The sequence below is a fragment of the Ursus americanus genome, chromosome X, assembly GCF_024610735.1.
Source record: "Ursus americanus isolate L20-20 chromosome X, mUrsAme1.1.p, whole genome shotgun sequence".
In the NCBI taxonomy this organism is placed as follows: Eukaryota; Metazoa; Chordata; class Mammalia; order Carnivora; family Ursidae; genus Ursus; species Ursus americanus.
In genome coordinates, this window is record NC_142164.1 from 61485764 (window position 1) to 61511241 (window position 25478).

The window sequence follows — 25478 nt, forward strand, 5'->3', positions numbered from 1 at the left end:
GTTGTTTCCTGTGTTGTTAACGTTAGCCATTCTGACTGGTGTGAGCTGATACCTCATTGTAATTTTGATTTGTATTTTCCTGATAATGAGTGATGATGAGTATCTTTTCATGTGTCTGCTGGCCATCTGTATGTCTTTGGAAAGATATCTATTCATGTCTTCTGCCCATTTTTAAACTGGATTATTTGTTTTTGGGGTGTTGAGTTTTATAAGTTCCTTATGTATTTTGGTTGCGAACCCTTTATCAGATGTCATTTGCAAATATCTTCTCACAATCCAAAGGTTGCTTTTTAGTATTGTTGATGGTTTCTTTCGCTGTGCAGAAGCTTTTTATCTTGATGAAGTCCCAATAGTTTATTTTTGCTTTTGTTTCCCTTGCGTCAGGAGACCTTTCTGTAGTAAGAAGTTACTACAGCCGATGGCAAGGTTACTGCCTGTGTTCTCCTCTCCTTTCTCATATTTGGGTCTTTCATCCACTTTGAATTTTTGTGTATGGTGTAAGAAAGTGGTCCAGTTTCATTCTTCTTCATGTGTCTGTCCAGTTTTCCCACCAGTTTTTGAAAACAGTCTTTTTTCCATTGGATAGTCTTTGGTGCTTTGTTGAAGATTAGTTGACCATATAGTTGTGGGGTCATTTCTGGGTTTTCTGTTCCATTCCATTGATCTATGTGTCTGTTTTTGTGCTAGTACTCCACTGTCATGATGACTGCCCTTTGTAATACAGCTTGCCGTCTGGAATCATGATGCCTACAGCTTTGATTTTCTTATTCAGGATTGCTTTGGCTATTCAGGGTCTTTTGTGGTTCCATACAAATTTTAGGATTGTTTGTTCTAGCTCTGAAAAATGCCACTGGTATTTGATAGGGATTGCATTAAATGTGTAGGTTGCTTTGGGTAGTGTAGACATTTTAACAATATTTGTTCTTTCAGTCCATTAGCATGGAATATTTTTCCATTTCTTTTTGGCATCTTCAGTTTCTTTCATCAGTGTTTTATAGTTATCAGAGTACAGGTCTTTTACCTCTTTGGTTACGTTTATTCCCAGGTATCTTACTATTTTTGGTGCAGTTGTAAATGGGATTGATTCCTCGATTTCCCTTTCTGCTGCTTCGTTAATGATTTCTGTATGCTGATTTTGTATCCTGTGACTTTATTCAATTCGTGTATCAGTTCTAGCAGTTTTTTGGTGGAGTCTTTCAGGTTTTCTATATAGAATATCATGTCATCTGCAGATACTGAAATTTTGACTTCTTCTTTGCTGATTTGGATGTCTTCGTTCCTTTTGTTCTCTGATTGCTGAGGCTAGGACTTCCAGTACAATGTTAAAATAACAGCGGTAAGAGTGGACATCCCTGTCTTCTTCCTGACCATAGAGGAAAAGCTCTCAGTTTTTTCCCCCACTGAGGATGATATTAGGTGTGGGTTTTTCATGTATGGCCCTTATGATGTTGAGATATGTTCCCTGTATCCCTACTTTGTTGAAGGTTTTTATCATGAATGCATGTTGATCAGTTTGTGAATATTGAACCACCCCTCCAGTCCATTAATAAATTCCACTTGATCATGGTCAGTGAGTCTTTTAATGTACTGTTGGATTAGATTTGCTGGTAGTTTGTTGAGAATTTTTGCATCCATATTCATCAGGGATATTGGCCTATATGTGGTTTTCTATTTTAGTGGAGTCTTTGTCTGGTTTAGGTATCATAATAATATTGGTCTCATAGAATGAATTTGATAGTTTTTCTTCCATTTCTGTGTTTTGGAATAGTTTCAGAAGAATAGGCATTAATTGTCCACAATAGCTAAATCGTGGAAGGAGCCGAGATGCCCTTCAACAGATGACTGGATTAAGAAGATGTGGTCCATATATACAATGGAATATTACTCAGCCATCAGAAAGAACGATTACCCAACATTTGCAGCAACATGGACGGGACTGGAGGAGATTATGCTAAGTGAAATAAGTCAAGCAGAGAAGGGCAATTATCATACGGTTTCACTTATTTATGGAATATAAGAAATAGGAAGATCGGTAGGAGAAGGAAGGGAAGAATGAAGGGGGGTAAACAGAAGGGGAAATGAACCACGAGAGACTGTGCACTCTGAGAAACAAACTGAGGGCTTCAGAGGGGAGGGGGTGGGGGATTGGGATAGGCCGGGGTGGGTATTAAGGAGGGCACATATTGCATGGCGCACTGGGTGTTACATGCAAGTAATGAATCATGGAACATTGCATCAAGAACTGGGGATGTACTGTATGGTGACTAATATAACAAAATAAATATAAATAAATAAATAAATAAATAAATAAATAAATAAATAAATAAAAGAAGAAGAATAGGCATTAACTCTTAATCATTTGGTAGAATTCCCCTGTGTAGCCATCCGGCCCTGGACTTTTGTTTGTTGGGAGATTTTTGAGTACTGATTCAATTTCTTTGCTGATTATTGGTCTGTTCAAGTTTTCTATTTCTTCTTGCTTTAGTTTTGGTAGTTTATATGTTTCTAGGAATTTATCCATTTCTTCCAGATTGCCCAATATTTTGGCATATAATTTTTCATAATATTCTCTTATAATTGTAATTCTGTGGTTTTGGTTGTTTCTCTTCTCTCATTTGTGAGTTTGTTTATTTGGATCCATTTTCTTTTCTTTTTGATAAGTCTGGCTCTGGGTTTATCAATTTTATTAATTTTTTTCAAAGAACCACCCTCTGGTTTTAGTTTTTTTTTTTTTTTTTTTTTGAGATTTTATTTATTTATTTGACAGCGACAGCCAGCGAGAGAGGGAACACAAGCAGGGGGAGTGGGAGAGGAAGAAGCAGGCTCATAGCGGAGGAGCCTGATGTGGGGCTCGATCCCAGAATGCTGGAATAACGCCCTGAGCCAAAGGCAGATGCTTAACGACTGCGCCACCCAGGCGCCCCCTGGTTTTAGTCTTTGCAGCTGTATTTTTTTGTTTCTTTGTCATTTATTTCTATTCTGATCTTTATTATTTCTCTTCTTCTGCTGGCTTTAGGCTTCATTTGTTGTTCTTTTTCTAGATCCGTTAGGTGTAAATTTAGGTTGTTTATTTGAGATTTTTCTTGCTTCTTGAGGTGGGCCTGTATTGCTATGTACTTCCCTCTTAGGACTGCTTTTGCTGCATCCCAGAAGTTTTGGACTGTTGTGTTTTCATTTTCATTTGTTTCCATGTATTTTTTAAATTTCTTTTTTAATTTCCTGGTTGACCCATTCATTCTTTAGTGGGGTGTTCTTAACCTTGTGTTTGTGGTCTTTCTGAATTTTTTCTTCTTGACTTTAAGTTTCATAGCTGTGGCCAGAGAAGATGCACTATGTGATCTCAGTCTTTCTTTACTAATTGAGTCCTGATTTGTGATCTAGTATGTGATCTATTCTGTAAAATGTCTCATGTGCACTTGAAAGGAATGTGTATTCTGCTTCAGGATGAAATGTTCTGAATATATCTATTAAGTCCATCTGGTTCTCTGTGTCATTCAAAGCCACTGTTTCCTTGTTGATGTTCTGCTTAGATGATCTTTCTATCCGTTGATGTAAGTGGGTGTTAACATCCTCTAGTATTATTGTATTGTTGTCAATGAGTTTCTTTATGTTTGTTATTAATTGTTTTACATATTTGGGTGCTCCCAAGTTGAGGACATAAATATTTATAAATATTAGAGCTTCTTATTTGATAGACCTCTTAATTATGATATAATGCCCTTCTTTATCTCTTGTTATAGTCTTGGTTTCAAGTCTAGTTTGCTTCATATAAGTATTGTTTCTCTGGCTTTCTTTGACCTCCATTTGCAAGAAAAATGTTTTTCCATCCCCTCATTTTCAATCTGCAGGGGTCTTATGGTCTAAAATGACTCTCGTAGGCAGCACATAGATGGGTCTTGTTTTATTATCCATCCTGACATCCTCTCTTTTGATTGGACCATTTAGTACATTTACATTCAGAGCAGTTATTGATAGATACGAATTCTGTTCCTTTGTATTACTTCTTTTGTTGTTTCTGGAGATTTTTTCTGTTCCTTTCTAGTCTTTGTCGCTTTTGGTCTTTCTTTTCCCCACTCAAAAAGTCCCCCTTTAAATTTCTTTCTGAGCTCTTCTAGTGGTTACGAGCTCCTTTAATTTTTGTTCGTCTGGGATACTCTTTATCTCTCCTTCTCTTCTAAACGATAGCCTTGGTGGATAGAGTATTCTTGTTTGCATAATTTTCCCTTTCAGCACGTTTTGTATATCATGCCACTGACTTCTGGCCTGTCAGGTTTCTGTGGAGAGATCTGCTGCTGTCCCTTTGGGTCTTCTCTTGTAAGTTTGGGATTTCTTTTGTCTTCCTGCTTTTAGGAGTTTTTCTTTGTCACTGTATTTTACAAATTTAACTTCGGTATGTCTTGTTATCCTGCTTTTGTTGATGTTGATGGGAATTCTTTGTGCCTCCTCTGTATGTGTGTTTTCATCTATTATTTTCTCAGATATACCTTCTGCCCCCTTTAATTTCTCTTCTTCTGGGACTCCCATGACATGAATGTTACTACATTTGATGGAGTCACTGCATTCCCTCAGTCTACTTGTGATCCATCAGCATTCTTCCTCTCTTTTGTAAAGCTTCATTATTTTCCATAATTCTATGCTCTGGGTGACTTGTTTCTATGTCTGTTTATTACATCCACTCTGTTTTGAATCTCAGTTACTACATTTTCATTTCTGACTAATTGGCTTTTTACCTTTTTTTTTATTTCTGTGGTAAGGGTCTCCCTGATGTTTTCCATGTTTTTATGAAGTCCATTGAGTATCTTTATGATTGTTGCTTTAAATTCTCCATCATATTAATTATATCTGTTTCAATTAGATCTCTGTCCATGACCTTTTCTTGTTTTTTTTTTTTCCTTTTGGGATGAATTTCTCCGTCTCTTGGAATTTTGTCTAGGTTTCTGTCTTCTCTGTGTTAGAAAAGCCTGTTATGTTTCCTGCTCCTGAGAGTAATGGCTTTATGAAGAGGAGGTCATATACTGTCCAGGGCCTGGTGGTTCAGGAAGGGTCTCTCATATGTGCTGCATCCACTCTGCTGCTAGATTTTGGCTGCTCTATCCCTTGGTTTAGTTGTCTGTAGAGGTTCTCCTTGTCTGGTGTTTGGAGCGTGGCCAGAGTGTGGCAAGTTTTAACTAGGTGTGCTTTGGTCTGCTTTCTAAAAGAGACCTGAAGCTATTTCCAGTAGAGTGGAAGCTTTGCAGCACTCTATGGTAAGTATATGTCTTGTGTGCCTGGGTTTATGCTGGTCTTCTGGGGAAGGGGTCTACTGCGCTGGTCCTTAGTGATGCTTGCCTGAGAAAAGCAGTAACAGTGTAGCTCAGGGGTGTGAGAATTTGTTCTCACTGTTGGTGCTGTACTATTTCTTAAAGTTGGTTTATGCTGAGGGGTGGGGAAGGGAAATAATGTCAGCCATGTCTTTTGTCCTCGTGGAGGGGAGTCTGTACTTGCTGCTCTCAGTGAAGCACTCCCAAAAGAGTAATTTCCCCTTGTGCATCCTAGGTGTTTTTCAGATCATTGTTTTCACACTGTCTGCAGGTTGCTTGCCTGCCTGGAGCAGTGCAGTGCACTTTGGGCTCTATCCCAGCTAAGCCTGCTGACTTTTTAAATTCTACACTTTAGGGACCTGGTGTGGTGGGGATCTGCACTGGTCTTCTGTGAGAGGGTCTTGCCATGCCTGAACTAATGCAGGTTTGACCCAGAAGGGCAGTCGTTCGGATTTGGAGCAAATCAGGCCAAACATCCAGCGTACAGGTTAGCTGCTCTCAGCAGGTCTGTCTGTGCCTATGCTGAGGTGTGCGGTGTGGGGGATGGTGCCCGCTGGTTCTTTTCTCCCCGGACATGCAATGGCACCTCTCATAAATGCACTCCAAGAGGAGGAAACAGTGTCTCGCATTGCACTTTAGGGGATCTTCAGATCGCGTTATCTGCCTGCGAGTTGCTTGCTTGCCTGCCTTTTGTCTAGGAGTAGGGCAGCGCCCTCAGGTCTCTATCCCAGCCAAGCCCAGGGACCTTTAAAACTCTAGTCTTTGAGCCCCTCTGGTTGCAAAAACTCATGAAAATCAACCCCTTTCATGTTCCCAGCCAGTGGCTTTGGGAAAATATTCATCTTGTGCGTATCCCTGTGTGCTCTGCTCTCTCTCTCCTTTCTCTTCCTCCCCTCTGCAGCACCCATGATACGTTTCTCTGTTAAGCCACCTCTCCACACTTTCTATCTTCCCGAATGTGCCCTCTTCTCTCCCTCTAATTGTGCTGTTTGTTCTAGTCTTCAGGTCTATTCCTTGGATATTCAGAATGATTTGATAATTATTTACCTGTGTTTGAGGGGTGAGGCAAGCCTAGGGTCCTTATATTCTGCCATCTTAACTCCCTCCTGTCATACATATTTTGAAACTGTCTTATAGAGCTCATTTTTTTCTCCCCCAACATAATATGTAAATAACCGTGTTTTCACTTTTTCAACAATGAAATAGTGAATAGTCTGTTGGGTAGAACATATAACTTTGGGGGATTATGATCCATTTTGAGTTAATTTTTATATATAAGATAAGGGTCCAACTTCATTCCTTTGCATGTAGATAACTAGTTGTCTCAGCACCATTTATTAAAAGGATTTTTTTTAACCTGTTGCATTTTCTTAACACTTGTGGAAAATCAGTTGATGACAAATGTGACGTTTTATTTCTGGGCTCACATTTCTCTTTCATTGATCTTTATGTCTGTTATTTATGACCTGAATGTACTGTCTATATATATATATAACTTTGTATACCAGTTTCTAAGCCCAGAAGTACTTTTTTTGCCAAAAGTTGTTGTTACTGATTACTTTTTTTAATGTATGTGCACTCATATGAAGAAAACAGTATCTAGCCTTTATAATCTGCCTTTTTTCCTAAGAGATGGTGAATATTTTTCATTTGTATATTGGCTATTAATATTTCTAAAGGCCCTCTGTTCATCTTTTTTTAATTTATAATTTATTTTAAAGAGTGAGCAAGTAGGGGGAAGGGGAGAAGGAGAATTTAAAGCAGACTTCACATGGGGCTGGATCCCATGACCCTGAGATTATGACTGATTGAGCCACCTAGGTGCCCTCATCCATCTTAAAACCAATGCCAAACCTCCCCTCTGAATAACTTAAAGTGTTGATCATTGGATTAAAATTAAGGGTTATGTAGTGAAGATTTTTTTACTTTTTGTTTTCCTTGTCTTTTTTAGGAATGTACCCAAAGGTAAAGTAGCTGTAGAATAGTATGTAATTAATTTAAGGAAATTCATCATGAAGTATTTCATTTTGCATTTTAAATGTTCTTTAGGTCTGCAAAGAAAGCAGAGTTGGAAGAAAATCAGCGGAGTTATAAACAGAAAAAGAAAAGGCGACGTATTAAGGTTCAAGAAGACTCATCTAGTGAAAACAAGGTAATGACATTTATTATGTGCTTGAATTATAAGTACAGTAGAGTGTAGTAAATATGTTACCTCCTTCTCTGCATTCCATTCATTAGTTTAGTTCTGGTTTATTTACATTTTAACACCTTTGTGGAAGGATTGAATAATTGAATGTATAAATATGCAGAAGGAGTATGACCCATTATCGATTTTTTTTCTGTTCCTTAACTAAATCCGATGGAAATTTTAAGTTGCTCTCTTTCATTATTTTACACTCTTGGGGCTATAAAGTTGATGAGGGGTGTTCTGTTTTCTGAAGACATAAAAACATTTTATCCTGAATAATGACTCGTGTGTGAGTAAATTTCCTCTGGAAGTGATGTTAGCAAATTCGTTTCTTATATAATCAGGATTATGTGAAGTAGAAATTTTCAGTAATATGTTTCACTCTGTGAGTATGGAATCAATCCGTAACATGATTGATTCATGTTCTTGGTGGGTGGGTGTCTTTTTTTTTTAAATGATCCTTTTAACCATTTCTAAGTGTACATTTCAGTGGTCTTAATTAAATTCAAAATTGGAAACTCTGTACCCAGCACCTCGTAACCTCATCTAAGTGGAGTCATACAATATTTGTCCCTTTGTGTCTGGTTGATTTCACTGACAGTGTTTTCAAGGTTCATACATGTTCTAGACTATATCACAATTTCTTATCTTTTTAATGCTAAATAATATTCTCTTGTTTGTATACATCACATTGTGTTTATCCATTCATTTGTTGATGGACATTTGGGTTGTTTCCATCTTAGGCTATTTTGAGTAATGGTGTTGTGAATGTGGGTGTAGAAATATTTTAGTCCCTCCTTTTATATTGCTCGGTTATAATCTGAAATATGGAATTGGTGGATCATCTGCTAATTCTATGTTTAACTTTTAGAGGCACTATCACATTGTTTTCCCAGTGCACCAGGCTTCTAGTTTTTCTACATTTTCACCAAAACTTGTTATTTTCTGTTTTTTTTTTTCTTTTTCTAATAGCCATCATAATGGGTGTGAGATAGTATCTCATTTATGGTTTTGATTTAAATTTCCCTAATAACAAAGAATGGTGAACATTTTTTCACATGATTATTGGATATTTCTGTATCGTCCTTGGAGAAATGTCTGTCGCGTTCCTTTGCCCCCATTTCTAGTTTGTTGGTTTTTTATTATTTATTTTTTATTTTATTTATCTTATAATAATTTTTTACTATGTTATGTTAGTCACCATACAGTACATCCCTAGTTTTTGATGTAATGTTCCATGATTCATTATTTGCGTATAACACCCAGTGCACCATAAAATATGTGCCCTCCTTAATACCCATCACCGACCTAACCCAATCACTCACCCCCTCATCTGAAGCCCTCAGTTTGTTTCCCAGGGTCCATAGTCTCTCATGGTTCATTCCCCGTTCTGTTTACCGCCCCCCTTCATTCTTCCCTTTCTTTTCCTACCAATCTTCCTACTTTTTATGTTACATAAATGAGTGAAACCATATGATAATTGTCTTTCTCTGCTTGACTTAATTCACTTACCATAATCTCCTACAGTCCCGTCCATGTTGCTGCAAAGGTTGGGTAATCGTTCTTTCTGATGACTAATATTCCATTGTATATATGGACCACATCTTCTTAATCCAGTCATCTGTTGAAGGGCATCTCGGCTCCTTTCACAATTTAGCTATTGTGGACAATGCTGCTATGAACATTGGGGTGCATATGGCCCTTCTCTTCACTACATCTGTATCTTTGGGGTAAATACCCAGTAGTGCAATTGCTGGATCATAGGGGAGCTCAATTTTTAAATTTTGAAGGGACCTCCACACTGTTTTCCAGAGTGGCTGTACCAACTTGCATTCCCACCAACAATGTGGGAGGGATCCCCTTTCTCCACATCTTCTCCAACATTTTTTGTTTCTTGCCTTGTCAATTTTTGCCATTCTAACTTGCGTAAGGTGGTATCTTAGTGTGGTTTTGCTTTGGATTTCCCTGATGGCTAATGATTTTGAACATTTTTTCATGTGTCTGTTGGCCATTTGTATGTCTCCTTTGGAAAAGTCTCTGTTCATATCTTCTGCCCATTTTATGATTTGTTTATTTGTTTCTTGTGCATTGAGTTTGAGAAGTTCTTTGTAGATCTTGGATACCAGTCTTTTATATGTAGCATCATTTGCAAATATATTCTCCCATTCCGTGGGCTGCCTCTTAGTTTTGTTGACTGTTTCCTTTGCTGTACAGAAGCTTTTTATCTTGACGAAATCCCACAAGTTCATTTTTTCTTTTGTTTCTCTTGCCTTTGGAGATGTGTCATGAAAAAGGTTGCTGTGGCCGATGTCATAGAGGTTGCTGCCTATGTTCTCCTCTATGATTTTGATGGATTCCTGTCTCACATCGAGGTCTTTCATCCATTTGGAGTTTATCTTTGTGTATGGTGTGAGAGAGTGGTCGAGTTTCATTCTTTTGCATGTAGCTGTCCAATTTTCCCAGCACCATTTATTGAAGAGACCGTCTTTTTTCCAACGGATGTTTTTTCTTGCTTTGTCAAAGATTAGTTGACCCAAGAGCCGAGGGTCCATTTCTGGGTTCTCTATTCTGTTCCATTGGTCTATGTGTCTGTTTTTGTGCCAGTACCATGCTGTCTTTGTGATCACAGCTCCATTTCTAGGTTCTCTGTTCTGTTCCATTGGTCGCTGTGTCTGTTTTTGTGCCAGTACCATGCTCTCTTTGTGATCACAGCTTTGTAGTATAGCTTGAAATCCGGCAGCGTGATGCCCCCAGCTTCCTTTTCAACAATTCCTTGGCAATCCTGGGCCCTTTCTGGTTCCATACAAATTTAAGGACTATTTGTTCCAGTTTCTTGAAAAATGTCATTGGTATTTTTTAAAATTTTTTTTATATTATGTTGGTCACCATAGAGTACATCCCTGGTTTTTGATGTAAAGTTCGATGATTCATTAGTGCGTATAACACCCAGTGCACCATGCAATATGTGCCCTCCTTAATACCCATCACTAGCCTATCCCATTCCCCCACCGCCCTCCCCTCTGAAGCCCTCAGTTTGTTTCTCAGAGTCCATAGTCTCTCATGCTTCATTCCCCTTCTGATTACCCCCCCTTTCTTTATCCCTTTCTTCCCCTACTGATATTCCTAGTTCTTATGTTCCATAGATGAGAGAAACCATATGATAATTGTCTTTCTCTGCTTGACTTATTTCACTTAGCATTATCTCCTCTAGTGCCGTCAATGTTGCAGCAAATATTGAGAAATTGTTCTTTATGTTGGCTGAGTAATATTCCATTGTATATATGGACCACAACTTCTTAATCCAGTCACCTGTTGAAGGGCATCTCGGCTCCTTCCACGATTTAGCTATTGTGGACAATGCTGCTATTAACATTGGGGTGCATATGGCCCTCTCTTCACTATGTCTGTATCTTTGGGGTAAATACCCAGTAGTGCAATGGCTGGATCATAGGGTAGCTCAATTTCTAACTTTTGAAGGAACCTCCACACTGTTTTCCAGAGTGGCTGTACCAACTTGCATTCCCACCAACAATGTAGGAGGGATCCCCTTTCTCCACATCCTCTCCAGACTGTTTTTTTTTTCCACCGGATGTTTTTTCTTGCTTTGTCAAAGATTAGTTGCCCAAAGACCCGAGGGTCCCTTTCTGGGTTCTCTGTTCTGCTCCATTGATCTATCTGTCTGTTTTTGTGCCAGTACCATGCTGTCTTTGTGATCACAGCTTTGTAGTACAGCTCAAAATCCGGCATTGTGATGCCCCCATTTGTTTTTCCTTTTCAGCAGTTCCTTTCTATTCGGGGCCTTTTCTGGTTCCAAAGAAATTTAAGGGCTGTTTGTTCCAGTTCTTTGAAAAATGTCATTGGTATTTTGATCAGGATGGCACTGAAAGTGTAGATTGCTCTGGGTAGCATAGACATTTTAACTATGTTCATTCTTCCAGTCCATGAGCATAGAATATTTTTCCATCTTTTTGTGTCTTCTTTAATGTCTCTCAAGAGTGATTTGTAGTTTCTAGCATATAGATCCTTTACGTCTCTGGTTAAGTTAATTCTGAGATAACGTATGATTTTTGGTGCTATTGTAAATGGGATGGATTCCCTAATTTCTCTTTCTTCAGTCTCATTGTTCGTGTATAGAAATACAACTGATTTCTGAGCATTGATTTTGTATCCCGCCACATTACTGAATTGCTCTATAAGTTTTAGGAATTTGTGGGTGGAGTAGTTCGGGTTTTCCATATAGAGTATCATGTCATCTGCGAAGAGAGACAGTTTGACTTCTTCTTTGCCGATTTGGATACCTTTTATCCCTTTTTGTTGTCTGATTGCTGTTGCAAGGACTTCTAGTACTCTGTTGAATAGTAGTGGTGAGAGTGGGCATCCTTGTCGTGTTTCTGATCTTAAGGGAAAGGCTTTCAGCTTTTCCCCATTGAGAATGATATTCGCTGTAGGCTTTTCATAGATGGCTTTTGTGAAGTTGAGGAATGTCCCCTCTATCCCTACACTCTGAAGGGTTTTAATCAGGAAAGGATGCTGTATTTTGTCAAATGCTTTTTCTGCATCAGTTGAGAGGATCATATGCTTCTTGACTCTTTTCTTGGTGATATGATCTATCACACTGGTCTATTTGCGATGTTGAACCACCCTTGCATCCCAGTGATGAATCCTACTTGGTCATGATGGATAATCTTTTTAATGTACTGTTGGATCCTATTAGCTAGGATCTGGTTGAGAATTTTGGCATCTGTATTCGTGAGGGAAATCGGTCTGTAATTCTCCTTTTTGATGGGGTCTTTGCCTGAATTGGGGATCAAGGTAATACTGGCCTCATAGAATGAGTTTGGTAGTATTCCTTCTGTTTTTGTTTTTTGAAACAGCTTCAGGAGAATAGGTATTATTTCTTCTTTGAATGTTTGGTAGAAGTCCCCGGGGAATCCGTCAGGTCCTGGCCTCTTGTTTTTGGGGAGATTTTTGATCACTGCCTCAATGTCTTCATAATTAATCAGTCTGTTTTAATAATCAATTTCTTCCTGTTTCAGTCTTGGTAGTTTATAGGTTTTCGGGAAGGCATCCATTTCTTCCAGGTTATTTAATTGATTGGCATAAAGTTGTTGACGAAAGTTTCTAATGACCCTTCCTGTTTCATTGGTGTTGGTCTTGATGTCTCCCATTTCATTCATAATTTTATTAATTTGGGTCCTTTCTCTATTCTTTTGAATAAGTCTGGCCCGTGGCTTATCGATTTTATTTATTCTTTCAAAGAACCAGCTTCTAGTTCTGTTGATGTGCTCTACTGTGCTCCTGGTTTCTAATTCATTGATCTCTGCTCTAATCTCAATCACCTTCCTTCTCGTTTGTGGGTTAGGCCTATTCTTCTGTTCCAGCTCCGGCTTCCTGAGGTGAGAATATAAAAACTGCGTTTTAGATTTTTCTATTCTTTTGAGTGAGGCTTGGATGGCTATGTATTTTCCCCTTAGGACTGCCTTTGCAGTGTCTCATAGGTTTTGGACCGTTGTGTTTTCATTCTTGTTGGTCTCTATAAGTTGTTTAAATTGATTTTTGATTTCCTGGTTTTTCCAATCATTCTTGAGCATGATGGTTCTTAGTTTCCACGTGTTTGAGTTTCTTCCAAATTTTTCCTTGTGATTGAATTCCAGTTTCAAAGCACTGTGGTCTGAGAATATGCAGGGAATAATTTCAGTCTTTTTTTTTTTTAATCAGTTGAGACCAACATGTTATGTGACCCAGTATATGGTCTATTCTGGAGAAGGTTCCATGTGCATTGGAAATGAATGAGTATTCTGTTGTTCTGGGGTGTAGTGTTCTGTATATATCTATGAGGTCCATCTGGTCTAGTATGTTATTCAAAACTCTCGTTTCTTTGTTGCTTTTCTGCTTAGGTGATCTGTCTGTTGCTGAGAGTGGAGTGTTGAGGATCCCTACTATTAACGGATTATTATCTATATGCCTCTTTATTCTGGTTAAGAGTTGGCTTGTGTAGCTGCTCCTCTGTTGGGGGCATAGATATTTATAATTGTCATATCCACTTGTTGGGTACATTGTTTTAGAATAATATAGTGTCCTTCTGTATCTCTAACTATAGTCTTTAGTTTAAAATCCAATCTGTCTGATATGAGAATTACTACCCCAGCTTTCTTTTGGGGTCCATTGGCGTGAAAGATGGTATTCCATCCCTTCACTTTCAGTCTGAACGTATCTTTAGGTTCAAAATGAGTCTCTTGTAGACAGCAAATGGATGGGTCATGTCTTTTTATCCAATCTGCAACCCTATGGCGTTATGGGAGCATTTAAGCCATTTACATTGAGAGTGATTACTGAGAGATATGATTTTAATGATTCCATGTTGCCTGTAAAGTCTTTGTTTCTATCGATTGTGACTTTCTGTTCTGTATCACTCTTGGGGCCTTTTTACTTTCATAGAACCCCCCTTGATATCATTTAGGGCTGGTTTGGTGGTTATGAATTTGGTCAGTTTCTGCCTATCTTGGAGGGTCCTTATCTCTGCATCCATTCTGGATAACAGCCTTGCTGGATAAAGGATCCTTGGCTGCATGTTCTTCTCAGAACTTTGAGAATACTCTGCGAACCCTTCCTGACCTGCCAGGTCTCTGTAGACAGGTCTGACGTTATTCTCATATTTTCACCTCTGTATGTGAGGATTTTCTTCCCCTGGACCCTTTCAATACTGTGTCACTGGATCTAATATTTGTGAAATGCACTATGACATGAAGTGGTGTAGGTCTGCTCTCATTGACTTTGGAAAGGATCCTCTCTGCCTCTTGGATGTGAATGCTTGTTTCCTTTGCCAGATTAGGGAGGTTCTCAGCTACAATTTGTTCAAATATCTCTTCTAGACCTCTGTTTTTCTCCACCCTCTCGGGGATGCCGATGATTCTGACATTGGAACGTTTCATTGAGAAGGTAATCTCTCATAATCTACATTCTTGAGATTGGTTTTTTTTGAACCAAGTTTCTGTTTTAACTTTTTCTTCTACCATCCCGTCCTCCAATTCACTAATTCGTTCTTCTGCCTCATTTACCCTGGCTGTCAGAGCGTCTAGTTTCGACTGCAGTTGATTAGTAGTATTTTTAATTTCTGCCATATTCGCTCTCATTTCTGCCCTTAGAGATTCTGTATTCTCGTTAATATTTTCGTTAATATTATTTTCAAGCCTACACATCATCTTGGACCATTGTTACTCTGAACTCCATTTCTGACAGTTTGGTTATATCCATATCCATCATTTCTTTGGCGGAGGCCACAGTCTGTTTGTCCTTTCTTTGCTGAGGGTTTCTCCTCCTCGTCATTCTGATGAGGAGAGGTTGCGGGGTTGCCCAGAGCCCAGATTATTGACCAGGACCCATGCAGTGTGCACTTGTTTGATAGGGACCTTAGGGATATGGGCTTCTTGATTTTTCAGCGTGCCTTCTGGGGGAGGGGCCTGCCGTGCTGATACTCAGGCAGCCCTGTTTGGGTAGAGTCGCCCTGTCCCCTGCGAGGGGGGGATGGGGATGCGCACAATGCGAGCTGCTATTTCCGGGCTTTTGTTCTCTGGCGCCTTTCCCTGGCGGTTTTGTATGTCTCTTCTGAGGGTCAGAGCAGCAGTGGCCGTATCCTAGTGTCTATCTCAGAGCGGAGGGATCGCAGTCCGCTCTCCACTCAGCTCTCTTGGCCACTTAAGTCTGTTTCTGTCTGTGCTGCCAAAAGCCCTGCAGCGTCCCGGGTTGTGCGCCCCACAGCCGCTCTCCCAGCCCTCACTTCCCAGGGGTGGCACGTCTATGTCCTTTGTGGTTCTAACACCGCCAGCCACCCCTGGCTCCCGCGCGGGCTCCCAAGCTCCCTGTTTCAGTGTGGTTCACTCGTGCTCCAGAGCGCCAGTTTTCAGTCTGGTTGGATGCGCGCTTCTGAGCTCCTGGTATCATTCTGGTTCCAGGGAGTGCTCAGGAGCTCCGGTTTTTCATTCTGGTCGCACGTGCGTTCCCAAGCTCACGGTCTCAGTCTGCTGTCTCCTGGGTGCCAGTCCGTGAGTCCGGCCTGCTCGCCAGTGTAGGTGGCTACTGCTTCCTGCTGCCCGAGCACGTTGGCTCCCTCCCCCTTCCATTTATCTTCTGATATCTGTGCGCGGATTCTCGTCTCCCCGCTTCGTACCTCAATACTCAGCGCTGGAGATGTTCATTTGTAGAGATCCAGATGTATCTTCCTGTGTCTGAGGCTGATTTTGTGGGTGTTCAGGATGGTCTGGGATATATCCAGCTCGACTCAGGTGACCATCTGGAAAAGGGGTCCCCTACTCCTCCGCCATCTTTTCTCCCAAATTTGGGTTGTTGGTTTTTTTAAAGCTTTTTTTTATTGCAATGTATAATTCTAAAGCTTTTCAGTATGTTTTTTTTCACCTTTTCTTGGTATATTAATTATTGGCATATGAAATGGGTAAATTAGACAACTTTGTGGTATTTACCTCTGATCATTTAAATCCACAGAGTAATTCTGAAGAAGATAAAGAAGAAGAGGAAGAGGAAGAGGAAGAAGATGAAGATGAAAATGATGATTCCAAGTCTCCTGGCAAAGGCAGAAAGAAAATTAGAAAGATTCTTAAAGATGATAAACTAAGAACTGAGACACAAAATGCTCTTAAGGAAGAGGAAGAGAGGCGAAAACGTATTGCTGAGAGGGAACGTGAGCGAGAAAAATTGAGAGAGGTAAACCAGTTTTTATTATGATTTCAAAAAAATGTTACTTTAATAGATACACACACATTTATATATTACTCAGTATTTTAAGACTAGAATGTTGTAAACACTACAGATATTTAGTTATACTTGATTTTCCCAATTAGCGGTATTTTATGCACGTTTTATTTTTAAAGATTATTTATTTATTTATTTATTTATTTATTTATTTATTTATGAGATAGAGAGTGAGCGAGTATGCAAGTAGGGGAAGAGTAAATGGAGAGGGACAGGCATACTCTGCACTGAGTGCAGAGCCCAGTGTGGGGCTTGATCCCACGACCCTAAGATTATGACCTGAGCTGAAATCAAGAGTTGGATGCTTAGCCAACTGGGCCACCCATGCCCCCCTGTTTTATGCAACTTAAAAATCTTCATTAGGCTCTATTAGTATAATTAGATACATGAAATGACTTGAGATTCTTGAATGATCACCAAAATGATTGTGTTTTATCTTGGGTAGAAAAATGTTTAAGTATTATTGCTTAAAATCATAAAAGTTTTTAATTTTTTAAATAAACTTTTTTCATTGTAATAGTTTCCAAGCACATGTACAGGCAGTGGGAATAGTATTATAAATCTCCATGTACCAGGTACTCAGCTTCAGCAGTTACCAACACAGTCTTGTTTCATCTATTCTCTTCAGATTATTTTGGAGAAGTTTCAGAAATCATCTCATTCTGTGTATATATAGTTCAGAATATATTGTCAAAAGATAAGGATTGTTGGACATATTACTGTATCATTGTTACACTTAAAAATTGTCATTAATTCCATGTTATCATCAAATAGCTAGTTAATATTCCAAATTCCTTCATTTTTCTCAGAAACATATTAGTGGTTTTTAAATATTTATTTGAGAGAGCGTGATAAGAGAGCATGAGTGTGGGGGGAGGGGTGGAGGGGGAGTGAGGGAGAGGATCCCAAGCAGATTCCCCATTGAGCACAGAGCCTGATGCAGGGCTTAATCTCATGATCCCAAGGTCATGACCTGAGCCAAAACCAAGAGTCGTATGCTTAACCAACTGAGCCACCCAGGAACCCAAATATTAGTGGTTTTTAATAAATAGTTGGTATGAATTACAATATTAGGAATGTCTTACTACATGTTATGTTATTTTGCATTTGGGTGTTATACCTCATAATTCTATTTTTATTTTCAATATGAAGTTTTCCTTTTTCCATTTTTTTTCTTTCTTATAGTACATGTGTTTGAGAAGCTAGATTATATGTGTAGCATTTCCTATATGTTGAGCTTTGCTGGTCACATTTCTGTGGTGTGTTTTCACTGGTTCCTGTATGTTCTATAAATTGTTGGATATAGAGGTCTGATTAGATTTATATTCAGTTCTTTTTTTGGCAAAAAAACTCATGGATGGTAATATGTACCTCTTCTTGAATCTCACTTAGAGGTATTTCTAAGAGTAGTTGTCTCTTTGTGATGTTATTTAAATTTTATTTAAAAAATTTGAATAATTGCATTTGATAAATAGACGTTAAAACTCTATATTACCGTTTTCTTCTTCTGATCCCTATCAGTATACATATATCTTTTTCACGTAACTGCAGTCACTGTATGTGGTATATGCTGTGTTTTCCTTTCCCTTTTATTTCATATAATTTAAATGTAAACGTGTTCCCTGAACTTTTCATTGTTTTATGATTATTTTCTAATTAACTTTTTTTGTTTAGTAAATTGTATCTATGTGCTTTTTAAAAATCAAGTATTATCATAAGGCTACATTGAAAAATCAGTAGTCTTCTGTTTTACCCAGACTACTCAAAGGTAATGATTCAATTCTTCTAGCTATTCTTTGCTTTTACTTGTATATTTGTGTTTAATATGCTTATAATGCTATTTCTTTATTTTTTGGTTTTAGACATTATCATTTTTATAAGATAGCTATGGATTTAGTTCTCATATACTGCCTACCAAAGACAGAGCTTCCTCCTTCCATTCTCCAGTATGGTTATACCACAGTTCTGGTGGAATCATTTGTCATTGTTTGCATGACTATAACTATGTAAATATGCAGAAGAGGGCTACATAGTGTATATTGCATATATTTCTCATACATACACATACATATGTGTATATACATGTAGTATATGACAAATACATTCCTTTGTCCTTTTTTGTTTGCTTTTCCTAGAGTTAACAATGTTTTGGATTTAATTTGTCTTATTTTCTGGGTTTTGACTACTTAATTTCCTATGTATTTAGCAAAACCCCTAAACCCTAAAATTCCTCAGTAACTTTAACACATCAGGTAAATGATCAGTTAATTTTTTTCTTTGAATTGACACTGACGGAGCCTTTTTCCCCCACTTCTAATCTGGTCTGTTTCATCTAGTTCCACTCTTCTGGGAATTTCCTCACCCATCTCTTCATTTGGATCTCTTGTTTCCTAGATACTTATTTTCCCATGCACCGTACTTCCCAAAATTTTTCAATTTTTCAATGTCACCTTACTTTAATAATGGACTAATTTGATGATCTGGTAGGTCTTACCTCCTTAGGAGTATCAAATATGTGATTGTTGTTGGTTTTCTTCTCTATGGGAACTTAAGTTTCAACCTTCTTTATTTTGTTATGTCATTTGACATTTGTCCATATGCCTTCAAGCTTTCACAGTTGTGTTATGAAACAAACACATTTCATTTCTGCCAGGATCTTCCTTTTTCTTCTTTTTTACTTGTGGGATTATAACTTTTTTGTTCTTTCATATCATTTTAATAAAGAAATATGTCCCTTCCACCATTCTGAGCCACTTGCAATGGTTTTGCTTAAGTAAACTGTCCCAGGAAATCTATTTATTTATTTATTTGTTTCTTTCTTTATTTATTTATAAGATTTTATTTATTTATTTGACACAGAGCGAGTTCAAGCCAAGGGGAGCAGCAGGCAGGGGAGAAGGAGAAGCAGGTTCCCTGCTGAGCAGGGAGCCCGGGAGCCTGAGATCATGACCTAACCTGAAGGCAGATGCTTAACCGACTGAGCCACCCAGGCACCCCATTTCTCAAGAAATTTAATATAGTTTTGTATAGCCACCAATGTTGTATTTCTTATATTAAGTACACAATCAAAGGATTTTATCAAAGGTATATTTCCCAGTAGCCATTACCACAATTAAGATGTAGAAAACTTTAAGCATTACTTCTTGGTCAGTCCTTACCCCTGTATACCTAGCTGTAGGGAATCTGTGATCTGCTTTTATCACTGTAGATTGTATTTGTCTTTTTTAAAGTTTCATATCAAGGAAATCACATAGTATGTTCTTTTATGTAATTTTCAGTTTAACAGTTTAGAGATTCATCCATGTTTGTGTGTTCCAAGTACTTTGTTGTCTGTACTGTTGAGTACTATTCCATTGTATGGATAGACTACAGGTTATTGATGGACATTAGGGTTATTTTTGGTTTATGAATCAATTTGTTATAAATATTTCTGTACAAGTCTTTGTGTAGAAAGAGGTTTTCATTTCCCTTGGAAAAATATCTAGAAGTGGTATTACTGGGCCATATGATATGTGCATATTTAACTTTAATTTCAAATTCCATTTGTTCATTGCTGGTGTATAGGAAAGCAGTATCTTCTGTATATTAACCTTATATCCTGCAACCTTCCTCTAATCACTTAGTTCTTGGATTTTTTCATTAATTCTTTCGGATTTTCTCTATATGAGATCCTTTCAGGTGTGACCAAAGACAGTTTTATTTCTTTTTTCCCAATCTGTGTACCTTTTAATTGTTTTTCTTGTTTTATTGCATTGGGTAAAATTTCTGGTACAGTGTTCAAAAGGAGAGGTGAGAAGGGTTATCCTTGCCTTTACCTGACCTTAGTATGAAAGCTTCTCATCATTAAGTATTATGTTAGCTACTGAGTTTTTGTAGGTATTCTTTATCCAGTTGTGTAGTTGTCATTTACTTCTCATTTACTGAGATTTTTATCATGAACGGGTGCTAGGTCTTTGCCAGATGCCCTTGCTGCATCTATTGTTACGATCATGTGATTTTTAAAACCTGTTGATATGATGGATTATGTTGATTTTTTGAATATTGAACCAGTGTTCCATATCTAAGATAAATCCTACTTGGTTTTAGTGTACAATTCTTTTAATATGTTTTTCGATTTTATTTGCTAACAATTTGTTGAGGATTTTTGCATTTATGATTATGAGAGATACTGGTTTGTAGTTTCACATCATGTCTTTGTATTAGGGTAATGCTGGCCTGATACATTGAATCAGGAGGTGTTCCCTCTGCTTTTTCCTCTAAAAAAGATTGTAGAGAATTGGTATAGTGTCCTCCTTAAATGTTTGTTGAATTCACCTGTAAAACCACCAGTGGTGCTTTCTGCTTTGGAGGGTTATTAATTATTGACTTAATTTCTGTAGTTTGTATAAGCCTATGTAGATCGTTAATTGGCTTTATAATAAACTGCCAAATTGTTTTCTAGGATGGCTATAACATTTTGAATTAGCATCAGCAATATATGAGAATTCCAATTTCCTCATGTCCTTACCAATAATAGTTATTGGGAGTTTAAAAAATTTTGGCCATTTTATTAGATGTGTAGCGTTATTTCATTGTTATTTTAATTTGCACTTCACCGATGACTAATGAGGTTAATAAACATCTTTTCATGGGTTTAATGGCCATTTACATATCCTTGTGATGTATTCAAATCTTTTCCTCTTTTTTTTATGTGTGGGGAGTTTTGTCCTTTTAGTTACGATAGTTTTATTTTGTATACAGGTCATTTTTCAGGTTTATGTGTATTATGTATTTTCTTCCTTTGTGGCTTCTTTTTTTATTTCCTTAATGGTGTCTTTCAAAAACACTGAAATTTTGAACTTTGATGAAGTCTTACTCATCAGTTTTTTAATGTTTGCTCTTTTTTTTTGGTGTGCATGTGTGTGTCCTATTAAGAAATCTTGGTTTACCCCAAGGTTGCAAATATTTTCCTTTCTGGTTTCCTCTCAAAATTATGTACTTTTCGTTCTTAAGTTTAAGTTTGTGATTTTTCATGTTAATTTTAACATGTTAATGATGTTTGAGGAAGGGGTGAAGATTCATGTTTTATTCCAGTATAGTCAGTTATTCTCTATCATTTGTTGTAAGAATTATTTCTCCATGGAATTACTTTGCATCTTTGTAAAAAATCAACTTATCACATATTTGTGATCACTTGATCTATACGTCTGTCCTTAAGCTAATACCATACTGTTTTTTTTATAATGATATTTTTTTGTTATATTATCATAGTCACCATACAGTACATCCCTGGGTTTTGATGTAAAGTTTGATGATTCATTACTTGCGTATAACACCCAGTGCACCATTCAATACATGCCCACCTTACCAGCCATCACCAGCCTATGCCATTCCCCCACCGCCCTCCCCTCTGAGGCCCTCAGTTTGTTTCTCAGAGTCCATAGTCTCTCATGCTTCATTCCCCTTGTGATTACCCCCCCTTCTTTATCCCTTTCTTCTCCTACCCATCTTCCTAGTTCTTATGTTCCATAGATGAGAGAAATCATATGATAATTGTCTTTCTCTGCTTGACTTATTTCACTTAGGATTATCTCCTCCAGTGCCATCCATGTTGCAGCAAATGTTGAGAACTCGTTCTTTCTGATAGCTGAGTAATATTCCATTGTATATATGGACCACAACTTCTTAATCCAGTCATCTGTTGAAGGGCATCTTGGCTCCTTTCACAATTTAGCTATTGTGGACAATGCTTCTATGAACATTGGGGTGCATATGGCCCTGCTCTTCACTACGTCTGTATCTTTGGGGTAGATACCCAGTAGTGCAATAGCTGGATCATACGGTAGCTCAATTGTTAACTTTTTAAGGAACCTCCACACTGTTTTCCAGCATCAACGTGCATTCCCACCAACAATGTAAGAGCGATCCCCTTTCTCCACATCCTATCCAGCAATTGTTGTTTCTTATCTTGTCAATTTTTGCCATTCTAACTGGCGTAAGGTGGTATCTCGGTGTGGTTTTGATTTGAATTTCCCTGATGGCTAATGATTTTGAACATTTTTTCATGTGTCTGTTGGCCATTTGCATGTCTCCATTGGAAAAGTGTCTGTTCATATCTTCTGCCCATTTTATGATTTGTATATTCGTTTCTTGTGTTTTGAGTTTGAGAAGTTCTTTGTAGATCTTGGATACCAGTCTTTTATCTGTAGCGTCATTTGCAAATGTCTTCTGCCATTCCGTGGGTTGCCTCTCAGTTTTTTTTTGACTGTTTCCTTGGCTGTGCAGAAGCTTTTTATCTTGATGAAGTCCCATAACTTCATTTTATCTTTTGTTTCTCTTGCCTTTGGAGATGTGTCATGAAAAAGGTTGCTGTGGCCGATATCATAGAGGTTGCTGCCTATGTTCTCCTCTGGGATTTTGATGGATTCCTGTCTCACATCGAGATCTTTCATCCATTTGGAGTTTATCTTTGTGTATGGTGTGAGAGAGTGGTCGAGTTTCATTCTTTTGCATGTAGCTGTCCAATTTTCCCAGCACCATTTATTGAAGAGACTGTCTTTTTTCCACTGGATGTTTTTTCCTGCTTTGTCAAAGATTAGTTGCTCAAAGAGCCGAGGGTCCATTTCTGGGTTCTGTATTCTGCTCCATTGGTCTATGTGTCTGTTTTTGTGCCAGTACCATGCTGTCTTTGTGATCACAGCTTGGTAGTACAGCTTGAAATCTGGCATTGTGATGCCCCCAGCTTTGTTTTTCCTTTTCAACACTTCCTTGGTGATTAGTGGCCTTTTCTGGTTCCACACCAATTCAAGGGCTGTTTGTTCCATTTCTTTGAAAAATGTCATTGGTAGTTTGATCGGGATAGCATTGAAAGTGTAGATTGCTCTGGGTAGCATAGACATTTTAACTATGTTGATTCTTCCGATCCATGAGCATGGAATATTTTTCCATCTTTTTATGTCTTCTTCAATGTCTTTCAAGAGTGATTTGTAGTTTCTAAAATATAGATCCTTTACGTCTCTGGTTAAGTTAATTCTGAGGTAACGTATGATTTTTGGTGCTATTGTAAATGGGATGGATTCCCTAATTTCTCTTTCTTCAGTCTCATTGTTCGTGTATAGAAATGCAACTGATTTCTGAGCATTGATTTTGTATCCCGCCACATTACTGAATTGCTCTATAACTTCTAATAGTTTGGGGGTGGATTCTTTTGGGTTTTCCATATAAAGTATCATGTCATCTGCTAAGAGAGACATTTTGACTTCTTCTTTGCCAATTTGGATACTTTTTATCCCTTTTTGTTGTTTGATTGCTGTTGCAAGGACTTCTAGTACTATGTTGAATAATAATGGAGAGAGTGGGCATCCTTGTCGTGTTCTTGATCTTAAGGGAAAGGCCTCCAGTTTTTCCCCATTGAGAATGATATTTGCTGTAGGCTTTTCATAGATGGTTTTTATGAGATTGAGGAACGTACCCCCTATCCCTACACTCTGAAGGGTTTTAATCAGGAAAGGATGCTGTATTTTGTCAAATGCTTTTTCTGCATCTACTGAGAGAATCATATGATTTTTGGCTTTTTTCTGGTTGATATAATGTATCACGCTGATAGATTTGTGAATGTTGAACCATCCTTGCATCCCAGGGATGAATCCCACTTGGTCATGATGGATAATCCTTTTAAGGTACTGTTGGATTCTCTTAGCAAGGATCTTGTTGAGAATTTTGGCATCCATATTCATCAGGGAAGTCGGTCTGTAATTCTCCATTTTGATGGGGTCTTTGCCTGGTTTGTGGGTCAAGGTAATATTGGCTTCATAGAATGAGTTTGGTACTTCTTCTGTTTCAATTTTTTGAAATAGCTTTAGGAGAATAGGTATTAGTTCTGCTTTGAATGTTTGGAAGGATTCCCCGGGGAATCCATCAGGCCCTGGCGTTTTGTTTTTTGGAAGGTTTTTAATCAATGTTTCAATCTCTTCATAATTAATTGGTCTGCTTAAAAAATCAATTTCTTTCTGTTTCAGTCTTGGTAGTTTATAGGTTTCCAGGAAGGCCTCCATCTCTTCCAGATTGCTTAATTTATTGGCATAAAGCTGTTGATAAGTTTCTAATAATCCTTCCTATTTCATTGGTTTTGGTTGTGACCTGTCCCTTTTCATTCATAATTTTATTAATTTGGGTCCTGTCTCTATTCTTTTGGATCAGTCTTGCCAGTGGTTTGTCTATTGTATTAATTCTTTCAAAGAACCAGCTTCTAGTTCTGTTGATCTGCTCTACTGTGATCCTGGTTTCTAATTCATTGATCTCTGCTCTAATCTTGATCAACTGCTTTTTCGGGTGTGGATTAGGCCTGTTCTTCTGTTGCTGTTCCAGCTTCTTGAGGTGAGAGTATAAAAACCGCATTTTAGATTTTTCTATTCTTTTGAGTGAGGCTTGGATGGCTATGTATTTTCCCCTTAGGACTGCCTTTGCAGTGTCCCATAGGTTTTGGACCGTTGTGTTTTCATTCTCGTTGGTCTCCATAAATTGTTTAAATTGATTTTTGATTTCCTGGATTTTCCAATCATTCTTGAGCAGGATGGTTCTTAGTCTCCAAGTGTTTGAGTTTCTTCCAAATTTTTCCTTGTGGTTGAGTTCCAGTTTCAAAGCATGTGGTCTGAGAATATGCAGGGAACAATTTCAGTCTTTTCGTATCGGTTGAGACCTGTTTTGTGACCCAGAGCATGGTGTATTCTTAAGAATGTTCCATGGGCATTAGAATAGAATGAGTATTCTTTTGTTCTGGGGTGTAGTGTTACATATATATCTATGAGGTCCAACTTGTCTAGTATGGCATTCAAATCTCTTGTTTCTTTGTTGATTTTCTTCTTAGGTGATCTATGTATTGCTGATAGTGGAGTGTTGAGGTCCCCTACTATTAACGTATTATTATCTATACGTCTCTTTATTCTGGGTAAGAGTTGGCTTGTATATATTGCTGCTCCCCTGTTGAGGGCATATATCTTTACAATTGTCATATTCACTTGTTAGATACATCCTTTAAGTATAATATAGTGCCCTTCTGTATCTCTAACTATAGTCTTTAGTTTAAAATCCAATCTGTCTGATATGAGAATTGCTACCCCAGCTTTCTTTTGAGGTCCGTTGGCGTGAAAGATGGTATTCCATCCCTTTACTTTTAGTCTGAATGTATCGTTATGTTCAAAATGAGTCTCTTGTAGACAGCAAATAGATGGGTCATGTCTTTTTAT

General features: G+C 38.0%; 1 protein-coding gene across 7 annotated transcripts in view; it reads left to right on the top strand.

Moving 5' to 3' along the window:
• ATRX (ATRX chromatin remodeler) overlaps nucleotides 1-25478 on the top strand; it is a 331172-nt gene that overhangs the window by 146875 nt on the left and 158819 nt on the right. For all 7 annotated transcript variants that reach the window (XM_087860258.1, XM_045801308.2, XM_045801311.2 and 4 more), the window contains 2 exons: nucleotides 7350-7452; nucleotides 15988-16206. In XM_087860258.1, the coding sequence (XP_087716384.1) occupies nucleotides 7350-7452; nucleotides 15988-16206 (322 nt within the window). The remainder of the gene's footprint in view (nucleotides 1-7349; nucleotides 7453-15987; nucleotides 16207-25478) is intronic.